Here is a 13,659-nt window from a genome sequence, read left to right on the forward strand (position 1 = left end):
TGGGTCTGGGGGTTGGGGTTATGGTAGGAAAGGGCCAAGGGGGGATCCTGAGAGCAGGAAGTGAGAGGAGAGGGCAGACCCCTCCTGGCTCTGGAGCTTCTAAGCCATTGGGTTCAGCTCCTTGACGCCCTCTCTCTTGGGTCCCTCTCCACTGGTCTGTAGACTCAGACTCCACTGTTGGTGGGTCCAGCATCACCTCACAGCTCTCAGAGCAGCAGGGATGCATAAGAGACAGGCCTGCCCTGGGTATGGGTCTGCAGCTATGGGGGAACTATGATTCCCAGTCTCACTATTCCTGCCTCCGGAGTACCTATCATCTTCTCAAAATGCAGGAAAAAGATGGAAAGAGGGTAGGGAGCTCTTCCCAGCACTCCCAGCACTAGGGCCCCAAACAGATTCCTTTCTCCCTAAATGATCCCTTTTACTCCGGAGAGCTGCAAGCCATGATTCCAAACAAATAACTAAACGAGATAATGAAACCTATCTTTGCTGCACAGAGGCCCCTGTGCTGAGAGAACTTGCTCCCTGCCCCGTAGCCCAGCTTAGCTCACTCCCTCTCTGGGGCAGGAATGGGGCAAGAAGTCCTATTTTTCCCATCCCAATCTCTGGCCTGTGACACAAACACTTGCATTGGTCTCTCTGGGCCCTTCTCTGGTCCAAGCGGTGGTGCCTGACCACGCAGCCCACCCAGGAGTTTACGAACAAAGCCAGAGCCAGGGCTGTGTACATGGGGAGAACAGCTCTTCCTCCTTTGACTCCAACCCCCTCTTCCTCCCCTCCTTTCTCCAAGGGCAGAAATGGGAAATTAGACAGGCAGGGCCAGCAATCTCGCACAAACCAGACGGTGTAGGGAGAGAGAAGAGGGCACAGCCCCGCTAGGGTGCCTCAGGGAAATGAAAGACATAGCTGGGGCTCAAACATGCCGGTATACCCACAGGTTCACATACACTTACACAAATAATACACATGGAAAACCACACAAATAAATCCACTTATTTAAAACATAAACACCTTCAAATAAATACACACAAAATGCTCACAGCTTCCAGGCCCTAGGGTCCTCAGCTCCCAGTCTGACTGGAACCCGGGCCTCCCCTCGAGTTCCTGAGAACGAAGCCCCAGCCGTGGCCCGGCCCCCTCCGGGCCCCCGCCCCGCATCCGGAACAGCTGGAGTCGGCCGGGCGGCGCACTCTAGCCCGGAGCTGGGCTAGGCGGGGCCGGCAGCGGGGCCCGGGCCGGGCCTGGGCAGAGCGCAGCGGGGAGGCCCCGAGCCGGCCCCGTTAGCCCCGGCACCTGGCCCGCCTGCCCGTCAGAGGCCCACCATCAGGCCGGCGGTGGCTCCAGCCGGCCTGGAGAGCTGCTGCTGGAGAAAAGAGTGTGCAAGATTGCCAGAGGAGGTAGGGCGGCCGCTTTGGGCTCCGGCCGGTAGAGAGGCGCCCAGGGCCACCAACAACTCCCCCCTCCGCCTCTCCGCGTGGAGAAGGCTGAGCTTTCCGACCAGCCCCCTCCCCCAGCGCCTGGAGTTCCCCACCCTCTTCCCGCGTCGCCCACCCAGGGCTGCGGAGTCGGCTCTGACCTCCTGCGGGCCAGCCCGGAGGCTTCAGATTCCCACTCTCTAGGCGCGTGGCCCAGGGCAGGGGGTGAGCCGCAAGGCAGTCGAGGGGAGAGGCGCTGGGTTCTTGACCTCGGCTCGGCAAAGTCCACGCTGGGCCGTAGCAGGGCCCACCCGGGCTCCTGGTCTTACCTGGCCCGCACGGCGGCCGCGTCCCTCCCGGCTGGGCTTCCCGCCACCCTTCTCGGGCTTCACATCCTGGGTCGGAGAGCCTGAGACCTCTGGGCTGGTGCTGCCATCGCAGCAAGGCTGGCGGGAGGCGGGTGCGCCGAAAGCGCGGCTCTCAGTTTGGGGTGGGGGCGGTGGCTTTTCAGTCGCCCGAGCTTCGGGTGCAATAAAGGCGCTGCTAATGTAATTTACAAACAGCTCGGGCCGAGCACGGCGCAGCGCCCGGACTGACAGGCGCATTAGGCAGGCTAATTCCAGCCGGCTCCTCCTACCCCCGGCCCGCTAATTAATGAGCTTCCCAACTTAGAGCCGCCTGCATTGGACAGAGAGAGAGTGAAAGAGAGGGCGAGGGAGAGGGAGAGAAGGAGAGAGACGGGGGGAGCAGAGAAGAGAGAGGGAGGGAGGGAGGGAGAGAGAACAGAGAGAAAGAAGAGGGGAGAAAGAGAGAAAGGAAAGAGAAAGAGAGAGAAGTGCTGCTGCAGATAATTGATTACTCCTCGATCAAGGCTAACTTGTTAGCAATAGTCAATTGCCCCGTCTCTCCGCCTCCCTCGCAGTCCGGGATCGGCGCCCTAGCCTCGGCTCTTCCAACTGCAGCCGCCAGGACCCGGGGCCAGGAGCGGCCACGGAGCCACCTGACACCTTTAAATAGCACCGGGGCTGGCGAAACTGGAGCCCCGCGCGGCGCGCCCCGGCTCCGGCCCCGGATTGCTGGAAGCCCCGGCGGCGGCAGCGCCCGCGTCAGCGCCCTTCTTCGGGGGCCCCACGCTGCTCTGCCCGCCTCAGCCGGCGTGCTAACCAGCCCCGCTCCCGGCCGGCGCCCTGCCCAGTGCGGCCTCCTTGCGCACCGCTGCCTGCGCGCGCCGTCCGGCGCCCGAGCTGCCCGCGGGCTGGGTCTCCGCGGCCGGAGCCGCCCCGGCCGGGCCCCCAAACGAGGCAGAGATGACTTCCAAGGAGGACAGCAAGGCGGCGCCGGGGGAGGAGCGGCGGCGCAGCCCTCTGGACCACCTGCCGCCGCCCGCCAACTCCAACAAGCCGCTGACGCCGTTCAGCATCGAGGACATCCTCAACAAGCCGTCTGTGAGGAGAAGTTACTCGCTGTGCGGGGCGGCGCACCTGCTGGCCGCCGCGGACAAGCACGCGCCGGGCGGCTTGCCCCTAGCGGGCCGCGCGCTGCTCTCGCAAACGTCGCCGCTGTGCGCGCTGGAGGAGCTCGCCAGCAAGACCTTTAAGGGGCTGGAGGTCAGCGTCCTGCAGGCAGCCGAAGGTAGGCGCCGCTGCTGGTTTCCCCTGCACCCAGAGCCGCGCGCCCTGTGCCCTGTGCGCTTCGTGCCCTATGTTTCTGCCTGCCTCTGCCCGCGCCGGCCGCCAGGGCCCTCCAGCCCGAGCCGCTGCTGTTTGGAGTGGAGATAGGTGGGACGGAACCCAAGTCTCTATTTCTTAGGGACATCAGGGTAGGCCAAATTGAGGGGTGACCTGAGAGGGGTGGCAGGAACCCAAACTCTCTCTGCAGTCTGAGTGCTTTGCAGTGCTGCCTCGCGTTTCTGGTAGCCTGGGGTCTCCCAGCTCCGCTCCTTGGGGTCTTTTGCTGGGACCTTCTGGGTAGGATAGAGTCAAGGTGATTGGGAAGGGGTAGAGAACCAACATTCATACCACAGTTGGAGCGTCCCTGTCTAGCTTTCTCCTGCTCTCAGAGACTTTGGGTCTTTCAAACTAACTCTTGGAGAGGGGGACAGAGACCAAAACAATTTTTCCTAGGGACTTCCAGGAGACCAAAGACAGGAGCAGGAGGTTTGTCCCGCTGGTCACGGAGGCCAAATTAAATTGGAGAAAGAAACAGTGGCAGACTGGAGGCCCGATGGGCCTGGGTGGGGCAGGGAGGTGCTGAGGGTGAGAGCCAGGGTGGGGCTTCCTGTCTCCCGATGCGAGCCTACACTGTCCTTTCCTCGCAGGCCGCGACGGGATGACCATCTTCGGGCAGCGGCAGACCCCCAAGAAGCGGCGAAAGTCGCGCACGGCTTTCACCAACCACCAGATCTACGAGTTGGAAAAGCGCTTCCTGTATCAGAAGTACCTGTCCCCTGCCGATCGCGACCAAATCGCGCAGCAGCTGGGCCTCACCAACGCGCAGGTCATCACCTGGTTCCAGAATCGGCGCGCCAAGCTCAAGAGGGACCTGGAGGAGATGAAGGCCGATGTGGAGTCCGCCAAGAAACTGGGCCCCAGCGGGCAGATGGACATCGTGGCCCTGGCCGAACTCGAGCAGAACTCGGAGGCCACCGGGGGCGGTGGCGGCGGCTGCGGCAGGGCCAAGTCCAGGCCTGGCTCTCCGGCGCTGCCCCCAGGCGCCCCGCAGGCCCCGGGCGCTGGACCCCTGCAGCTCTCACCTGCCTCTCCGCTCACGGACCAGCCTGCCAGCAGCCAGGACTGCTCGGAGGACGAGGAAGACGAAGAGATCGACGTGGACGATTGAGCCCCGCGCGCCCGGATCTTCCGCCGCCGCCGGGGCCCCTAATGCCCGTACTGCCCGCCGCCTCCCGGACCGGACCGCGGAGGGAGCTGGGACCTCCTCTGCAACTCCCGCCTCCTCCCCTGTCCCCGGCCCCGGACTCGGCTCCCAGCAGCCGCCTCTTCCCTCTCGAAGCAATAAACCCCGGGCTGGCCGGCCGGGCCGGCCGCCGCACGCGGCCTCCGCCGCCCCGGGAGCCCTCGCCGTGCAATTCTGTATGGCTTCTGTATAAATATTTAAGCTTATATAGCGGGTTCTTCCCATCGCAGCCTGATTTTTTCTCTTATTTTTTTAAATCTCGGAGATTTCGGCGTTTTCAAAGCTCTTGGGCTGCCGGGAATGCTGAGGGCGAGGCAGAATCCAGGGCGGCGAACACTCACCCTGCGGTCTAGAGAAGGGGCAGCCCCGGCTATTTTGATTTTTCTCTGCATGTGGCGAATGCACCGTCCCGCTCCCTCCTGGCCCCCCTCGTCCTAGTGCAGTTGACTTATTTCCTTCTGCCTATTTTCCCCGCGTGGGAAGGGGATGAGGGGGGCAGCCGGGTCCTGACTTGCAAGTTTCAAAATCGATCTTTTCTCCCCACCCCCAGAGAAGTCTGTTTTCGATGACATTTCCGCTTCCCAATGCCACTAACGCTATTTTTAAGATTCCTCCCTCTCCCGCATTTCCTCGGACTGACTTCTGGAGTCCGACTCTTAGGGACAATGCAGGGGGAAATTCACCCAGCCACCCACCCAACCATCGAAAACAGAACCCAAAGCCCTAGAATTATTTTTTACTCTTTTTAGAATTTTTTTGCATGTGACACAGACAGAGAGGAGGCCGACCCAAGCCCTCATCCCACTTCCTCCGCAGCTCTGGGTCTCTCTTGCCATCTCCAACACCCTGCTCCTAGCTCGACTTGGCCAGACAAGGGTGGCCCGATGAGGGTGGGTCCTGAGTGCCACTTCCCTGCTCCTGCCCTGCCCTCTCCTCTCCGGACTGTACCCAAGGCCTCTTTCTCCAATAAAGTCTTTGCAATTTTACTAGAATCGGCGGTGACCATGTCTGAGTGAGTGGGCCCGATTCGGAGAAGCAGCGCAGCGGCAAGCTGGGCTTCTAGCTGCTGCTCCTCTCGGTCACCCCAGCTTTGGAGATTTGGGGGGAGTTTCAGGGCAGGCGTTAGAGTGAGGGGCGAGGGGGAAGCCGCAGGAGGAGGGGCTTCTTGCCCATAAACCGGCGGTAGCTACTAAATGGGGAAAGAAGCGGGCTTCGCCAGGTCGGGGTAAAATGCTAGGAGAAAATTCGTGTGTACGTGGGGGATGCCGCGGGTACAACATTAATTTATGTGGAACAAAGGATGGGGAGGAGGACTTGCTCTACGGTTCCTGCGTCGCACCCCAGACCCAACGGCATCTCCCTGCGCGCTCTGAGACACTGGCTAAGCCCCGGGTGCACCGCAGGTATCACTCAGTGGGACATCCCGGCGGAGCCTGGGGGCTCCTAAGTTTCGATCTGTTCCGGAGGGTCTCATTCTTGGGGGTTGAGGGGATGCGCTAAAGGCAGCAAGAGTAGTCGGAACTGCACGTATGGGCACACGGAAATGTGAGCCCAGAGCGTCTGAGGTGGGGTGAATTTCTGGCAACAGTCACAAATTCTGGGCCTGGAACTGGGCTAGGGGCAGAAACATCGATCTCCCACAGACTCTCTGGGGTCTGCGGTGCACCAAGGGCGGCTGGGGTGGGGGCTCAAGCAGCTTTCACTTTTCCGGACAGAGCAGGTTTCTCTTTGGGCTTTTGTTGTCGCTGGGCTGGCGAGTGGACGCTGTCACCAGAGTAGAGTCCCGCCTCCCGGCCGCCGGGCTCTCTCTCTGCAAAATTGATGTGAGAAATGCGCATCTGGTCTCGGGCAGGAGATGGGGCAGGAGATGGGGCCCTCGGGCCTAAGTCAAGAACGTGCATGTCCAAGAGGAAACAGAAAAAAAGGGGCGCAGAAAGACACTCCAAAAGCAGAGAGAGAAAGTGGACAGCCACAGAGAGACGGAGAGAGAAAGAGGAAAATCTAGAGAAGGAGAAAGACAGCGGCAGAGACAGGGAGAAAAAGAAGAGAAAGAGGGGAGAGAAGGGAGACAGAAAGAGAGGGGAGAGAAGGAAGGAGGCGGCCGGGTAGCCAGGCGGGCATGCGGCCGGTTCCTCCTGGGCGACATAAATCGCCCTCTCTTAGGATGGATGGGTCTGTAATTCGGAGCGCGGACCATGAAGGCCGGGACGAATGGGCCCGGGCGGCCGCTGACAGGCGACAATAGCCGGGCCCAGCCCCCCGCGGCTCCTGGTGCGGGCACGGCCGCGGCCCTCCGCAGCCCAGAGCGCGCCGGCGCTGGCGACCATATGGTTTTTGAATTTTCTTCACAATTTGTAGACAATTTGATGGATTAGGTCCCCGCGCGCGCCTCCCCGGCACAAAGGCGGCGCAGGGACTGCGGCGCGGCGGTCACCCGGGCATCTGCGCCCGCCGTGCGCACCGCCCCCCCGGCCCCCGCCCCGCGCCCCAAGCCCCGGGCCGCCCGCCCAACACGCCCATGAATCCCAATGAAGCGGCCCTGGCACCTCCGGCCGCTCCCCGCTTCGCGGCCCTGGGCCGGGCCCTGCTGGGTCCCTTTGGGCTGGGGGCGGCGGCTCCGGGCTGAGCCCACCCGAGCTGTGGCGCCCGCGGGGCGCGCAGCTAAGCAGGCGCATCGGGGCTGAGGAGAAACGGGGCCATTTATCCGCCCGTCTAGTTAAAGCGGGTTATTTGTTTGCTTCTCTGGCCTTCCCTCCCCTCCCCCTCCTCCCCTCCCCCTTCCCTCTTCCCCCGCCCTTCCCCTTCTGCCTTTTATTCTTTTGTCTCTAAATGGATTTAATGAGCCTGAAAAACATGACAATTGAATATAACCAAGAAATAAAAAATAATGAGGGAGGAAGGAAGGAGGAAAAGAAAGAATAGAAGAAGGGGAAGGATTAATAAAATAAAGGGAAAACTCAATTCAATTCAGCAAATGTTTATTCTGCGCCAGGCCGCGCAGGGGGCTGGGGAAATTGAAACGAATCAGATCCGGTTCCTGCCCTCAAGGAGCTCTCAGTCTAGTGGGCAAGACCCACAGCTCCCTTGGCGCTAATAGACGGCGCGGAGAGACGGCTTAGGGCTCCAGGGTGGTGGGGACTTCACGGAGGAGGTGACAAGGAATCCAGGCCTTGAAATACAAGAAATAATTCGTTGTTTCTATAGACCAGAAGGAGGACGGACGAAAGGACGGACCCGACGGGCGTCGGAGGGAAGGGAAACGAGAAGCACATGAGAGCCTTGGGCTGAATCCGAGCCGGGCGGCCGCGGGAGAACGCGCCGCGCGCTCTGTCCTGCACAATGCGGGGAGTGTATTCGAGCCACTTGGCGGTCTCCTGGGCTCTGAGGGATTCGATGCCTCTCTCAGGCCCCTAGTGGGCTTCCGGAGATCCGCCAACAGCGTGTGAGGCTACGGAGGCCCGACTCTGCCCTTCCAAGCGCCGGGACTTGGGGCTTATTTCCGGGCCCCATTGCGCGGGGAGGCGGCGGGGAAGTTGGCAAAGGCCAAGGGGCTTGAGCTTGGCCGTAGACAGAGGAGAGGGGCTGGGATCCAGGGAGGCCTGGGGCTTTCACCCACCCTCTCCTTAGCTCTCCCAGTTCTGATGAAGGCTGCTGCCTGTACGCGGGCTGAGGGCCCCGGATGATCTTGGCCGCGCCTCGGGCGCTGCCTCGGGGACTTGTAATACGAGAGGACCTCGAACCCCAAGTGCGGGCCTTAGGCCTCTTAGCCAGCACCTGCCCGGCCTGTCTCCCAATGAGGACTATGTGGTGTGTGCGCTTCGTGGGAGCAGGGCTTGTGCATTGCTTGTCTGCCTCTTCTCTGGGTCTGATTGTACGTGGGTCGTGTGAGGGGCTGTGGGCCCTACGCCCATTCTTCGGGCAAAGTTTGTTAAAACTTGGGACCCTCTGGGCTGCCGGTCTTTCGGCTGGAGTTCCGTCACCGCCAGGAGCCGTCGCCAATCTTGTTCCCTAAGGACTCTGGCTTCTGCGGACCCACTTTCGATTCCAGGCTGCCCAGGGGAAGCGGCCCGGCTTTATCTCTCCTTTCCCCATTGGGTCTCCGGCTCGGTGCTGCTTGCCAAATCCCGGGACGCTGACAGTTTCTGCTGTCCGGGTTGGGGACCCCCCGCGCGCGTGGACAGGCCGGGCCGCACAGAGCGATCCGGCTGGCTCGGCTTTCCCCCGCTCCGCCTTCCCTGGCTCAGTGGCCTGGCGGGCGGCGCCCGGTGAGGCCGGGAGGCGCAGTTCCTTATTTTACGAGGTGTCGGGCCAGTGTCAGACGCAGCTCCGATAAGTAATACTCCAGTCTGAGGGACCAGAACGTGGTAATTAATCCCAAAGACTTAAGTGTATTTTAGTTCAGGAGAAAAAAAATCACTAATTCAATCGTCCGGAAAATTGAAGTTTGATGCATGAGTCCCCCCTGAAAGGGACGGGCTGGGGCCGCGCGCCTCCCCTCCGCCCCTGCCGGTCGCCGCGGGGACCCCCTCCTCCCCATCATTCTGAGCCACCGGGTCCAGGGAAGTCTGCTCACCCTGACCAGCGCTTTCCCAGTCACCTGGACCCAGGGACACCCAGGCTTTGCACCTCTCCCCAACAACCAACACCTTTTTTGGAGCCCAGAAAGCGATTTGTGCAGACAATATGTATGCTCCCCAAACACAAGCACCTGGGAGGGGGCAACAGGGAGCCCCGGAGATGTAGAGGGAGCAGCCAGATAGGGTCCACAGTGAGTAAGGTCAGGGGCTGTGAGGCACACGGGAGAAGGGAGGGGGAACCTGAGTGGGCTGGGTTGCCAGGGCCAGTGAGCAGGAGGCTGCTGTAATAAAGTGAAGTACATGTGGCTCCCAGGAGGTGTGAGTGGGGGTAGAAATGAGTGTGCTCGGTGGCAGTGGTTGTGATGCAGGTGTGAGGGGTTGCATGGGGAATGGTTTTCTCCCTAGACTGTACATGTACAGGAATGGAGGTCTTGGGCAGAGATTGGCAGGCCATGGGGAGTCAGGAGCCTGACCCCTGAGTGTGTCTATAGGCTGAATCTCCCAACAGACAGGCTCCCTGAACCAGGGCAAAGGAAGGTGGGGGTTCCTGGGCTTGGTGCATGTGCGTGTGGGAGGCCAGCATCCCAGAGGAAGGAGAAGCCCCATCTTCAGGGGCCTCACCTCTGCACTCCCAAGTCCAGGGGCGCCATCAGCAATCACCCTGTCTCCTCCCAACAGCTGCCAGTTCTGGGAGAGACCTGAGGCTGTGAGTGTGTGGGTGGTGAGCTGTGTGGGGACCAAAAAGGGTGCGTTCCTGAGTGTGTCATTGAGTGTGTGCAACTGAGAGACTGAGCGTGTGTGGCTGATTGATGGAAACGGAGCGTGGGACTGGGTGTGTGCTGCTGTGTTCGTGTAACTGATCGTCGCAAACTAGTGTGTGCAGCTAGGTGTGACTAAGTTTGTGCAACGAAGAGGAAAAGTAAAGCTGTCACTGGAGTGGGTATGACCGGCAGGTGAGCAATGCCTGGGGTGTGATGTGTGCAGGGAGCTGGTGTGGGCAGATAACTGGGAGAATGAATATTGATGTGGAACTGAAGCTACAGACAACCAGAATCCTAGCTCCAAACAGCTTGGCCAAGCAGGCTAGTCAAATTTATTTACATTTATAATGCTGGCGGTAGAGGCAGGGAGAGAACCTTCAGCTTGGGTGTAAGTCTATTCCGAGGGCAGCTGGGGCTAGTGAATGAACACTATGTAGGCGGGGGCTCTGCTTCTTTGAGAACAGGTTGTGTGAGTGGGTCTTCTGCTGTGCGATTAGGTAATGGCCAGGCTGTCCTGCCTGCTTCCGCCTATTCAAGTTGGTCACAAGGCTGAACCTTTGTCTCTGGAGTGCTCTGCAGACCTACCCTTGGCTGCTCCAGTCTCAGGTAGCCCTCAAAGACCCAGCTTCCCCCAGCTCATTCAAGGGGAATTCCTCCTCCCTGTAGAGGGTCAGGCCTGCCCAAACTGGGGAAGGCACAAATGACAATATGCACATGTGTGCGTATCAGATGCATGATGCTACCAGCAGGGCCGGGAGCAAATGAGTCCTGCCACTTGGAATGTGGTCTGTGTGTGTGCAAGTGTGTGCAGATTGCTGTGTACTTGGTGTATGCAGGTGGGCATGTGCAGGCTAGTTGTCTGTGAATGGGAGTGGATGAGGTGGGGAAGGAAGATGGGTTACCTGTGGGTATCCAGGGACCTGGGTAGGTTTAGTTGTCATCAAGTGCACATAGGACTTTGAAATGAGTTGTAGGCACAGCTAGCTGTGGATGTGACATCTGAGTACAGATGGGATGGAGGCAGTCATAACTGGGTGTCTGCACTCCCACTCCTCCCACAAATTCAGTAGTCCAAATCAGAAGCAATGGGTGCAGGGGTCTGTGGAGAGGGAGATTCAGACTGAGAGGTCCCTCCAACAAGAAATGAGAGCCTTCCTCTCCCCTTCCTAACTGCTACCCCCAACTCAGGGGCTGGAATAGGGGCCAGGGTAGGAGGAGGTGACCCCTTCCATCTCTGGATCTCCACAAGGACTGTCTCCTCTCTCCTGGTCTCTGTGATGGGCCTATCGATCTGGCTGCCTTGAGGTCTCCCTGGGATGGCACAGCCACATGTAGATGAAGGGTAAGCCCAGGCAGGCCTGCAGGCCCACAGCCATCCCAGAGCACCCACAACATAGGCACACAGTTATCACAGACAACCCACAAACAATGCAAACACACACATGGCCAGTTACACAGACCAAAAATCCACAAGCCCAATACACAACCACAACAACAGACACACAGGATGCCTGGAAAACACAGCGTGGTCACATATGACAGAGCACACCCATCCAGATACATGCAGCCAGTAGCACACACAAGAATTAAACAGTCAAACCTTTGCTATTAAACACGTACACCATCCCCACTGTTATTCACACACAGGCTCAGTGACAGAGGCACAGCTCACAGTTACCATAAGCACACAAGGCACATACTCCCTGACAGTTTATGCAAACACAGGAGTGAGGAGGGAGCTAGCTGGTTTAGGCGACTTTGGTGGAAATTCTGCCAGTGTCGTGATGTTCTGATGGGGAGTTCAGTTGCAGGGAGGGCAGCCAGTAGCAGACAAGGGTTGGTGGTGCAGGGAGGTTTCAAGTGTCTGGGGGAGCTCCCAGCTCTTGGTACAGTGAAAAACCAAGTCCCCAACCACCCGGAAATGCAATCAAAGCTGCTGCCGCCCACCCGCCCTGCACAATGGCTTTGGCTGGAGTCGTTATCATTTTTGTTAACTTTTTATCGACTGTTTGCTAGATGGCGTGTCAGTAAAGTGTATGATTTGAGATGAAAAATTAGGCAGATTAACCTGAGGGGAGAGCCTGATTGATTACTAAATAGGATCAATTTGAAAGTTTTAGTCCTGGCGTTTCTGCAGAGCCTCTTAATACTTCAAACTTCAATTTTACGGGCGATTGAACTAAGCATGTTTCTGACAAAATTGATATATGTATTAATTTGCTTTAACTGGTGATTAATTACTCTCCACTGAAAGAATTATATGGAGCTGTTTGCCTGCGATTTGCATATTAATCAAATTCTAGTTGATAATTCCGCCGGTGGGGGGGTCAGGGGCGGGGCATGGGGCGCCAGGGTGTGAAGGGGTGTTTGTGCGTGTGCCTGGTGTGTGCGCCAGTGTTGGGGGGGGCAGGAGCCCCCCCTTCCTTTGCTCGCTCCCTGCTTAGCTGCCAGTTTAGTGCATTAAAACCAAAGATGCAGAACGAGTTTGCCCGGCTATTTGGCGGGAGCAGAAATTGCCTGTCCGGTTTTATGATCTGCTCAGCCTGAGCAGCCGGGTCCTTAATGTCCCCTGTCAAAGTGTCCGCGATTTAAAGGGAAAACGGCCCCCGCTTTAGCGCCGCGCTGGCCTGACAAGGGACGAGGCAGGGACTCTCTCCCCCTTAAATAACTCCCCCCAGGACCATGGTTTCTTGTTGGCCCCCAGCTCTGGTACTCTCAGAAATGAGACGTGTCCTTGGAGCAGTCAACTCCCAGGACGCTCCAGCCATGGACCACCCCCCACCCCCTTCCCCGCAACATTTATATACATGGGGGCACATGCAGGCACAACAGAGACCCAGAGACATGGTCAGACACTGTCACTTGAGGTGAGGGGCTGGAAGCCACCGTCTTAGACACTGCAGTCACAGCTACCCAGTCACAGTGCTATTCACTTAGACTCCTGCACTCCAGCCCGTGTGTAGACACTCAGCTACCCACATACACACCCAGACACACAGAACCACACACAGGCGGGAGGACACATAGACACCCAAGTGACGTCCACACAGCCTCTTAGGCACACGTGGTCATACACACTCAGACACACGCACGTTTTCATATCCACACGCAGATCTTGCCTACACAACACCAGGGCATGGAGCCCCCTCACACGGGTTTTCGTGGCTGGACATACCCCAGACACCCGCCCACACCCTCCCAGGCAGTCCCCATCTCCCTCTCCCGGTCCCCTAGGCCGGCCTCACTCTTTAAGCTAAAGGGGGTGGCGCCACGAAATCAACTTTTCCCATCTCCGGATTCAAAGGGTAGGAGTGTAATTAAAACCAGATAATTAATGAGACAATATTCCTCCAGCTACATCTTTAATGAACAGACCCCTTCAGGGCAGCCTCTTCTTCTAGGCTCATTAAAGAGTAGAAAGTTGGGCGGCTCGCGGACTTCCCAGCGCGTTAATAACGAACCTGGGGTGGGTGTCTGAGCCCGGAGCGCGGGAGCCGCAGCCGCGTTCCTTTGGCCCTGGCCCTTTCACCACCACTTTGTCCCTTTGTCCGCTCCCCTCTCCCACCTCCTCTCCCATTCCTACTCCTCAACCCCCACACCCTTTCACCGGCCTGGCCTCATTGTCTCCGGCCGCCCCTCAGCGGCCCCGAAAGTATGTTCAGTGACCCCCGGCTCCGCCTGCGCTTTCTCTGGCGGCCTCTCACCGGTACCACGCAAGCCATGCGCTCCGACGCGGCCGGGCGTCGGGCCTCCCAATCCCCCTTCTCCAGCTGGGCGCTGAGTGCTCCAGGCCGTCAGGCTGGATGGAGCTGGCTCTGTAGAAGGGAAATCGAGGCAAGGTAGGGGCCTGAGTCTCCCTCTGAACCTCAATACCCTGGTTGAGTGGCCTAGGACTGGCATTTGAGTTACCGTCCCGGGAACCGGTGGGCCGCAGGGGAGGGTGGGATAGAAATCAACTCGTTTTCCACGCGCGTCCTCGCGCATTCCCAGGAG

The 13,659-nt window shown here is 59.1% G+C and overlaps 1 protein-coding gene across 1 annotated transcript; it reads left to right on the forward strand.

Moving 5' to 3' along the window:
* Positions 1–2,095: 2,095 nt before the first annotated feature.
* On the forward strand, positions 2,096–4,552 carry LBX1 (ladybird homeobox 1). Its single transcript, XM_045568590.1, has 2 exons — positions 2,096–3,047; positions 3,733–4,552. The coding sequence occupies exons 1-2, from the start codon at positions 2,723–2,725 to the stop codon at positions 4,251–4,253; spliced, it is 846 nt and encodes a 281-aa protein (XP_045424546.1). The 5' UTR covers positions 2,096–2,722; the 3' UTR covers positions 4,254–4,552.
* Positions 4,553–13,659: the final 9,107 nt, after the last annotated feature.

This window comes from Lemur catta, chromosome 14 (genome assembly GCF_020740605.2).
Source record: "Lemur catta isolate mLemCat1 chromosome 14, mLemCat1.pri, whole genome shotgun sequence".
NCBI classification, from domain to species: Eukaryota; Metazoa; Chordata; class Mammalia; order Primates; family Lemuridae; genus Lemur; species Lemur catta.

Coding starts and splice junctions, on each gene's coding strand:
- LBX1 (XM_045568590.1), top strand. CDS start 2,723: ATGACTTCCAAGGAGGACAGCAAGGCGGCGCCGGGGGAGGAGCGGCGG. Junction 3,048..3,732: donor CGTCCTGCAGGCAGCCGAAG/GTAGGCGCCGCT, acceptor CTTTCCTCGCAG/GCCGCGACGGGATGACCATC.